The sequence below is a fragment of the Neoarius graeffei genome, chromosome 7 (genome assembly GCF_027579695.1).
Source record: "Neoarius graeffei isolate fNeoGra1 chromosome 7, fNeoGra1.pri, whole genome shotgun sequence".
Taxonomy (NCBI): domain Eukaryota; kingdom Metazoa; phylum Chordata; class Actinopteri; order Siluriformes; family Ariidae; genus Neoarius; species Neoarius graeffei.
The window spans coordinates 96,273,636-96,283,959 of NC_083575.1; the positions used below are offsets into that span (position 1 = coordinate 96,273,636).

Below are 10,324 nucleotides of genomic sequence, written 5' to 3' on the forward strand. Positions count from 1 at the left end.
TATTTCGTAAATACACTGTCGGTAAACAGGAAGTTGATGTGCGACAGACCTGAAAACGGTAAACACGGTATAGAACCCCAAGCTGAAGTTCGGAACCAAGTGGCTATGATTTGTGGTTGCTGAGAAAAAGGGTGATGGACAGAGGTAAACCAGCACTCTGTATTATATCCAATAGCTAAAGTACAGACAGGAAACACAAAAGTTTTTGATGTTTAATTGCAAAACTGGATTTTTATTGGGGAGTTTTTTTGCATTTAAATACAGAACTGCAAAAAGTTTGAAATTACAAAAGTAATTATGTAGAACAGAGATGTGTAAAAATGTGTGTGAATATGAGATAGAGGTGTAGGCGTGTGTTATGTGCGAGCGCTGCGCTCAGTTTCAGCTAGACACTCTCTCACTAGAGCTCGGGCGTGGATGATTCCTGAAACAAAAACACAGAGGAGTTAGAGCTGCTTCTGTCTCACACAGAGGCGTGAGGGTGCCAATATTTATGGGGAGCATTTCTGGTCCTGAGATTAAGTCTGAGTCAGGATGTAGGATAACGAGGACATGTTTAAAGAAGCAGTACATAAAATTCTATCCTATACAAGTCCTAATATAAAAATGAGGTCCGACCGAAAAGCGGCGCTTCTGTTCAAATGAAAACAAACCTGCAGCAGGTGATGGACTGTGATGTGTTTCAGTTTTATCACGAGAAGATAAGTTTCTCCAAACTCGCATGTTCGTTATTCTTTTTATTCCTATAAACTACAGCGTGCTTTAGGGATTTATAGCAAAATGATTTGAAAACAAAAGACAGACGATTCATGAAAACACTGAGTGGATTCAGGTCACCGTGTCAGATCCCGGAGGATTTCGCAGTGATTTCAAAATCAACATCACTATTTAGGATTAAATTCCTACAACTCATCATTTCTATTCATTCATTTTTTTTACACATTTTCTTTCTTTCAGCTTGTCACTTTTCTTGTGAAAGATTTCTTGGCCTTTCTCTCGCTCTTTCACGTCTTCTTTCCTTTTCTTCCTCTGTCAAAACTCTCTTTCTCTTCCCGGGTTTGACTTCATCTTTCTCTCCTTGGTTCACTTGTTCTGACAGCTTTTTAAAGTTTGTATTAAAGTTTGTAAAAATGATTGTTGCACTGTTTGAGTTGTTCTCGGTGGAAAAACCAGATAAATATGAAATTATCTGTAGACAAAAAGAATTTATGTAGGTGCGCTCGCACTTCTAGTTCCCGCCAAAATCAAGCAGCCAATCAGAATCGGGTTGTTTTACAATCAGGGTACGCAAGCTAAAAATCATAAACACTTATTATCTTCAATATCAAAAGGCTTGACTAAATAAACTTGGTTGTTTATTGTAGCCCTGTGATTGCTCTATTTACCATGCAAAAAAAATTTGGTGATAACGTTATTTTTGGTGAATGTATGGCAATATGTGTCATATTTAGCAAAATTACTCGTGTCATTTAGAAAAAGTGCTTTTTTGACCACAGGTAGCTCCAAAAGGGATGCACTTACATCATTCTTTATACCATAAAACACATATTTGGCTCCATATCATTGGAAACATAGGCTACGTTCACACTGCAGGCTGAAGTGACTCAAATCCGATCTTTTCGCCCATATGTGACCTGTATCCGATCTTTTATTGACAATATGAACGACACAGATCCGATTTTTTCAAATCCGACCCAGGCCGTTTGGATATGTGGTCCTAATTCCGATCCCTATCCGCTCTTTTCATATGCGACTTCAGTCTGAACCGCCAGGTCGCATTCATCCGACTTACACGTCATCAACAAGCCACAAACGTCACTATTCTGCGCTGAAGTAGGCGGCGGGTCTCTCAAAAAAAGTTACAACAACATGGCGCATAATCACGGGCGCAGATAGAGGGTGGGACGAGTCATATTTAAATTCACCTCGTTCGGTCCCCCCCACTTATAGGGAGGAAAAAACGTCTATGCTGTCTTTCTTTGCATAAGGCAAACCTCACGGAAAAATCAAAAGACTAATTACCATTCGGTTTATTGAGGTGCACAGCAGTGTATACATAGTTGCAACAACTCACATAAAACAAAACAAAGACTGATATTCGGTTGGTTGAGCTGTGCAGACTGCACAGGTTGCGAGCTCGAGCTTGGTTGCTATGGTTACTAACAACAAGTTTGACAGGCATATCGGGGTTGGGGTTGGTTTGCTGGCAGCTTTGTCCCCCCCAGTTTTTTGTCCCCCCCAGTTCAAAAAACGTATCTGCGCCCCTGCGCATGACATCAATGCGAGGGACGCTTCAGGCTGTGAAGGTTCTGAATCTTCTCAATGGAAGGACGCAGAGGTTAGGGAGCTGATTTCCATTTGGGGGGATGCAGCTATTCAAGCTAGATTTGGTGAGTCATACCGCAACCGGGCGGTTTTACTTCCGTAAACACTGGCCATGCTCACTGCGTGTGACGTCGTCGTATCCTGCAGTGCGCATGCGGAACACTTTTAGGTCGCTTTTCGTTCATACTGAGGATCACATACAAGTCGCATATATTTGTTAATGTGAACGACCTCACAAAAAAATCGGATTTCACAAAAAAATCGGAATTGAGCCTTAAGCCTTGCAGTGTGAACGTAGTGATAGTTAAGTTTTAATGTTGAATGCCAGTAAGTTTTCAGACTATTTTGATCAAATTGCAGGGATGAGAATGGGACATTTAAAAAAAAAAAAACTCTGAAATGTCTGCCAAGGGCAGACATAACGCACGCAAAGCATGCATGGGGGGGTTTCAAAGGGGGGTGCACCTTTTATATATATATATATATATATATATATATATATATATATATATATATATATATATATATATAAAATGAATGTTTTCAAATTTAATGATGGTTTAATTTTATCAGCAAAAAGTTGCAATGTATTTGGAAATAAATTCCCCTTCTTGGTGGACTACCAGGTGAAAATGATTAATATGGGACAAGAGACTTGTTTTTAATCAATTCACATTTGATGATTTCAAAAAAATATATATCAATGCACCTTTTAATATAAACGAGCTCTACAGTATTATATTTCTGCATTTTAGCTATTCATGTCTTTGAATACTCTAATCCTTTACAATGAAGTGCAAACCAGAAAAAAGTTCCATCATATAATTCTCTTAAGCTTTCTTCTGATGTTATCATGGTAGCAGGAGCTCTTGCATATTAAGCAGGCAACATTCAGCATCACTCATCACTTCCCTTTCAACTGTTGTGTGGACTAACGAGGTTTTATCTGGACAGGATGTTGTGTAATGTAATACAGATACCATACGGCCAATCTGAAGATCAAAATGGTGATTTTGAGTTAAAGAACAGGCATGTACAATGGGCATTACATATTGGAAATTTTTTTAAAATCAAAAACTAAAGTTCATCTCGGCCTAAAAAATTTGGGCAGACGCTCCCGCGCGGCACGTACCAGCAATTCCCCCCGTCCCCCTAGGAAATGAGCAATAAGTAGGAGAGTTATACACGGTATCATACCGAAAATTTTATCAGAAATATAGATATGATACTATGATTCTCCCCAACATGCTACATTAGACAAGCTAACCTCATTTATAAAAGATACACACTTATATGACGTGTATGTGATATATATGATGTATATTCATATATTGTTACTTTACGGAAATCTTCAGTAAGTTTGGTCTTTTCATGACAGCCTGTTGTAGACCTAAATATAATGCACATGAACTGACACTCCTCACCTCAACATGTCCTTTACAATCATTTAAGCCACCATGGGCAATGCTGAAACCACTGCTGCAAACAGTACATCGCGCGAAACTGTCATTATTGTTGACCCTTATTAGACAGGGAGATTATTAGACAGGGAGATTATTAGACAGGGAGATTATTTTGTGTAATCTGAGCTGAAGTGGGTTTTGTATTTTCGTTTTTTGGCGTACGCAAGCGCTCTCTGCCATGCCGATCCTGTAGGCTGCACTGACTCAACTGAAATCGTCGGTCCTCAAGAAAAGGGATAAAAGCCCGTCCACACTGAAAGCTGATTGGCTTATTTTGCTGAGTAACCCAATCAGGATGCTCTTTGCATGCGCTCCATGAACAGGCACACACGCAGTCTCTCTCTTGCGGTCCGTCATATGCACACATTCTAAGATGCGCAAGGTAGACAATGTTTCGCGTGCACGCTCTTGCTCGCTTGCTCTAGATTCCGGGAGATATTCTCCAATTTGCGGGCATCAGGGAGCCGCTATCAATATGCGGGAGACTCCCGGAACTTCCGGGAGACTCGGGATGTCTGCGTTATAAGGTGACCACAGATCGTTAACCATACACACACACCCTGACCCCCCGAAATTCTCTCAACGGATTTACACGTTTCACAAAAATGACATTTTCAGCGGGAAAAACTCGGAATTCCGTGGATCCGCGGAAAATTCTCATCCCTGAAATTAGTATGTAATTGTGTCAAAAAAATGTCCTCTCCAAGACAGCTAATTTTTCAATATAAAATAACATATCTAAAATGATTATTTTCATCCTAAAATGTGGTAAAGATATTGGGACATAAATATTAGAGACAACTAACACAAAGCTTACAGCCTTATATTTAAAAGCACTATGGAAGTAGTGGATTCTGAATTGTCAAAAAAAAAGTCCTCTCCGAGAATCACTTCATTTGTTTCTCCCAGCCCTGCTTAAAGCTACACTTAATCTTCTTTATCTTATAGCAGATTACACAAAACTACCATACACACGTCAAAAAATGACCTGAAATCTGTTCTTTAACTCGTCCTTCACTTAAAAACTGGTACAAGAACCAGCTTGAATCGATTTGAATTTTGGACCCCTGTGACACAAACTTTGTACCCTGATTGTAAAACAACCCAATCGCGAGGGGCGGGGCGGGGCGGGGCAGACGGGCACGGCTGGGGTCCCTGTGTGTCCATGAAAAATCAACTCGATGGGTTTCCATATTTTCTTAAGTATGCAGCTCCACTATAATTCTGTTCACCTGACAAAAGTGAAAGTATTTTACAGGAATAAAACAGGACTAAATTATTCTCCGATAGTTTTTACTGCTACACCACATCCTACAGGCTGCACTTATTTGGTTTAAAAGAGAAGCTGGTGAGGGAATAACTGTTTATAGCTGCTATAACATGCAGTACCAGTCAGAAGTTTGTGCACCCCTACTCTACTCATTAACAGGTGTTTCTGTGTTGTGAATATTCTCTGCATTACTGAAGACATCAAAACTATGAAACAACATCTGGAATTATGTGGTAAACAAAAAGAGTTAAAATATGTTTGATATTTTAGATTCTTCAGTGTATCCAGCGTTTCCCTTGATGACGCTTTGTACACTATCATCATTATCTTAACCAGCCTCATGAGGGAGTCGCCTGGAATACTTTTCAATTAACAGCTGTGTCTCGTCAAAAGGTCATTAGTGGACGAGTTTCTTGCCTTCTGAATGAGTTTGAGATCAAATAGTAAATAAATAGCCCTATTCAACACCACAGCTGTAGTAATCCATACAGTGTTATATCAAAACCCGAACAACTCAATAAAGAGAAATGACATCCATCGTTACTTTAAGACATGAAGTGACTTAATTCATAAAAATAAAGAAAAACACTGAATTAGACAGGGTGTACAAACTTTTAACTAGTACTGTAAGTGAGAAAAGAAATCAACTTGTTTAAGAGGAATAAAGCACTTAGGGACGTGCTGTTCGAGGAAAATAATCAACAGTGGAGGTGTGCTGACCGTGTGTGTAATGCAGTACCTCTCTTCAGTCTCTCCATGGCACTTTTACTGCCAGCGTATGTGGGTCTAATCTCTCGACTCATCTCCTCTATAACAGACAGCAGCTCGCTGTAGGTGGAGCCCTGAGACACTTTCACTGGCTGAGATTTAAATACAAACAAAAACCATTAATCTCAGCCCTTTATTAAATCTCTACGTTCAGAGAATAAATCACACCACTGCTAAAAGCAATACAGTAGTGCTGTATTAAAATAAATAAAATACATCTACAGTCAAAAACATTTATATTAAAATATATTTATTTTCATTAAAAAAAAATTCACAACAGCTACTTCCAGTCAGTTTATATCTAAGCATATTTTTTCCAAAGCATCAGTAGTGTCATATGGGGGGGGCACATTTATATCTTCATACAAAAACACACACACACACACACACTTACTGGAAACATATCCATTTTTTAAAAATAAATATATATCCGTTATTCCATGAGATCTTGTCATACATGGCTGATCGCTGAGGAGGCGCGTAGCACCGAGTTGGCCATCAGCTTGTGTATGATGAGATTGAGTGGAATAACTGTTTTATTCTATCCACATTCACTGGATTTTGAGAAATGGAGTATTTTTATTTTTTAGCAAATTTGATAAATAAAAACTTTATATAAAATATCTGAGAAAATCATTTCCGATTAGAATGTAAACAAACCGGTGAAATGACAAGAACAATTTGTGAAAAATGCGATAATTCTTGAAAAAAAAAAAGATATGTTCTTACCATAAAATACTTTTATTCCATATTTTGTTGATTTTTTTTTTTTTTTTTTTTGGGGGGGGGGGGGGGGGGGTGTCCTTCTTGTTCTTTAGAGATTTTTGGTGGTTGGCAAACCAAATTAAAAGGTGCGTTACCGCCACTGACTGGGCTGGAGTGTGGAACAGGAGGTGTGTGTGTGTGTATTACAGTGGCATGCACAGACATTTTGGGGGGCAAGTGCTCTGGGGGGAAAAAAGGGCACTTTTTTTGCGCATGTGGAACACCTTATTTTAAAAGTCTAAGATTTAACCCTCATCTTGTGTTCGGGTCGCCACTGACCCATTTTAGTTTTTAAAGGTGTAAAACAACCACTTAATGTTAATTTATTACATCAAGGCTTTTTGACTTTGCCAGGAATCTCTAGTTGAACAAAATAGAAAAAGAAATTTTTGTTTTCCTAAATCTGAAAATGGTCTAGCAAAAAATATAATACTTATGTGCAGTTGTTTCTGTATGCGACGGGCTACTTCACGACAAAATAATTACAGCTTGGGCTTAGAGGGCAAACAATACATTTTCACTCGATTCATGTGTTACCTGGCTGGTGGGGCAGGGGAAGAGCTGACTGACTGCCCGATGTGTTGTCTGCGCTACGACGAGGCCGTGGCTTCCAGGACGCTATGCTGCTGCAACCTCACATTGAATGCACTGCACGCTTGTTCACGTGACAGAGCAAGAGAGACAGAGGTCCGGTGTGTGTGCGGAGGGGGCGCACATCGGGACATTATTTTCACACACGCTTTTAATGCCGCGGCTTTTCTAAGAGATCATGTCGACATTGGCCTCAGTAAACTGTAAAAAAAAAAAAAATTCAAAAGGGCACTTTTTTGGACAGAGGGCAGAGGGGCAGGTGCTTGAGCACCACCTTGTGTCTATCTGTGCATGCCACTGGTGTATTATATATATATTCTTTTTGCTATTTCTGTTTCTTTTAAATACTTGATATTTTGGGGGGTTTTATTTATGAGTAGAGCTTTTATTTCGTCCTTGGTTGGTTCAGCAACACGCGCCGTCATTTTGTTTTTCTCTATTCACAGTACATGAGCTGATGTCCTAGTAGTAGAGTCGCCAGTCAGAACATGTGATTGCTCATATCCACTGAATGTGGATACAAATAAAAATTATATTTAAAAATTTTAAATGACAGGAGATGTGATTTTTGCCAACAAATCTTCACTCTCAGGTCCAATCCTGTGAGACGGTGAGATACAGACTCGGCAACGTAGCAAAAATAAATAATAAAATCATTCTATTCTGTATTGAGAAAGGAACACAAGGGGAAATTTTAGGATCCTGTCAATCATTTTAGTTTTCTTTTTTAAATGATACTGATATCTTACTGCCCCCCCGTACCTGTACGAAGCCCATGGATGGTGGCCCGAAGTCGCTGAACGCCGGTCTGAAGGTGGAGGCTGAGGGCAGAGACGGAGATGAGCCGCATGAACCTGAGACAAAGAAATAAAGAGCAGTGAAGACGACCTTCACGTGTTTTTATTAATAGCTTCAACTGTCAGACTCACACGGAAAAAACACTGAGGTTATTAAATCAGATTGCAGGTTAGATTCATTAACCAATGAGCAGAGACACGTCGGACCACGTGAAAGGGCAGAAATATCAGAACTCAGTTATTCATAAATCTTTTAGACAAGAAATTTGGTACTCGTTAAAGAAAAAAAAAAAAACTTTCATATCCGACTGAAATCCTGTGTAAATTTACACAAGATGACTCACTAATATAAATCTCAACTTGATCAACTCAATCTGCCCGGATTACTGCACTTTTATATCTGGAACATTCTGTGCAGCTTCATTTGTTTATTACATTTACAGCATTTCACTGACACCTTTATCCAGAGCGACTTCTAGAAAAGCTTCAGTCTCGATCACAATCTCAAAACACTCCCCGAGACGACAAACACCGGGACTTGAGAGAGAAAAGAGGAGTAACCACGGACAGTACGGAGCGTCCTGAAGCCTTCACTCATCTCCTCCTGGGATGAGCCACAGGACAGTGTTTATGGTCACAGCAGCAGCTTTTAGGCTACACAGCATCCATGTGACGGTGATGTAGTGGTTAGCGCTGTCGCCTCACAGCAAGAAGGTCCGGGTTCGAGCCCCGGGGCCGGCGAGGGCCTTTCTGTGCGGAGTTTGCATGTTCTCCCCGTGTCTGCGTGGGTTTCCTCCGGGTGCTCCGGTTTCCCCCACAGTCCAAAGACATGCAGGTTAGGTTAACTGGTGACTCTAAATTGAGCGTAGGTGTGAATGTGAGTGTGAATGGTTGTCTGTGTCTATGTGTCAGCCCTGTGATGACCTGGCGACTTGTCCAGGGTGAACCCCGCCTTTCGCCCGTAGTCAGCTGGGATAGGCTCCAGCTTGCCTGCGACCCTGTAGAAGGATAAAGCGGCTAGAGATAATGAGATGAGATGAGCATCCATGCGAAATCAAACACTGAAGAAAGTGAAAAAGGTGTGTTTGAGCTGCTTTTGGGAGAGTGCGAGTGCTTTCAGCGGTGAGAAGGTGAGTCAGGAAGAGCATGATGATGAAATCAGACTCATGTCTGAGAGTTTTCAGGTCATCTGGATCATCTCACACACCTCAACCAGACCTGAGTGTGTGAGGTCATGAAGAGATTTGCCTGAGGATGCCAGGACCCGCTCACAGCAGGACAGAAGCTCGACATGCTGAAGGTGGTGAAGGTGTAGTGTGAGCAGCTCACCTGGAGGAGTGTGATTGGAGCCTGCAGGAGCCGGAGCGATGGGTTTATAACTCATACTGAGCTCACTCAGCTGCTCCGTCTTGATTTATCAAAGGGGTTCCTTTCTTTTCTTTCTTTTTTTTTTTGGGGGGGGGGTGTTTAAGAGAGCGCACGCGCGCGCACACACACACACTTCCTCACACACACTCCTGAGTATCGCACAGAAACTCTCAATAAAACTAAAACAATAATTACACAGCTCTTTAACTAACCTGTCCTTCTCCTAGACACAAATCTACAACCTTGTCATTTACTTTCATTTAAACTAACTCCAAAGGTAATGAAAGTGCTAAGCTAGGCTAAGCTAAGCTAACCCTCTTTACTAAACAAAGCCGCTAGCACCGATTCCACCAACTATCTTTTCTACACCTCCAGCTTACAACTGAAGATTTTAAACGTTTATACAGGCAGAAATAATGTTCACCTTTATAACAAAACTCTAATAAAGGAAGTATTAACGTCTTTAAAAAATAAACTAACTAATAAGTAAAGGAAAAGAAACCCGGAGCTCTGTCAAAAAGCCGAAAATGGCAAACCACAGGAAGTGAGGAAGTCGCTCGTGCAGGAGGGGGAGGAGGAACGTGACGTCATGACGTACGTATTTCTCCAACAGAGCCAGTGAGCTGGGAATAAAAGTGCTGCGGTGAAGTGCGGCTGCTGCCACATAAATTCTGCTTGACTAATAAGGGCAGAGAGATTTCTTTTAAGTTGATACATAGGTTTTACCCAACCAACCACTATTTACAGAAACTTAAAAAAGATATCGATGTAAACTGCACCTTTTGTAGGGATCACAGAGAAACACTTGAACACTTATTTTGGTCCTGCTCTCTTACAAAGACATTTTGGTTAAACTATCAAGATATATTATAGATTCTGTCTACCCTGATTTTGCTTTGAAATGGGAAAATGTACTCTTTGGTTTTGTTACTCAAGACAGGAATGCCACTTCTGAGTTTTACTTGATTAACCTCATT

At 40.4% G+C, this 10,324-nt stretch overlaps 1 protein-coding gene across 1 annotated transcript; it reads right to left on the minus strand.

Moving 5' to 3' along the window:
* Nucleotides 1-202: 202 nt before the first annotated feature.
* Nucleotides 203-9,892, minus strand: cdk2ap2 (cyclin dependent kinase 2 associated protein 2). Its single transcript, XM_060926597.1, has 4 exons — nucleotides 9,309-9,892; nucleotides 7,945-8,036; nucleotides 5,798-5,918; nucleotides 203-424 (listed from the first exon to the last, which is right to left on the minus strand). Exons 1-4 carry the CDS (start codon nucleotides 9,361-9,363, stop codon nucleotides 357-359), a joined length of 336 nt encoding a protein of 111 aa, XP_060782580.1. The 5' UTR covers nucleotides 9,364-9,892; the 3' UTR covers nucleotides 203-356.
* Nucleotides 9,893-10,324: the final 432 nt, after the last annotated feature.

Coding starts and splice junctions, on each gene's coding strand:
- cdk2ap2 (XM_060926597.1), bottom strand. CDS start 9,363: ATGAGTTATAAACCCATCGCTCCGGCTCCTGCAGGCTCCAATCACACT. Junction 8,037..9,308: donor CTCCAATCACACTCCTCCAG/GTGAGCTGCTCA, acceptor TCTTTGTCTCAG/GTTCATGCGGCTCATCTCCG. Junction 5,919..7,944: donor CATCCATGGGCTTCGTACAG/GTACGGGGGGGC, acceptor TTTAAATCTCAG/CCAGTGAAAGTGTCTCAGGG.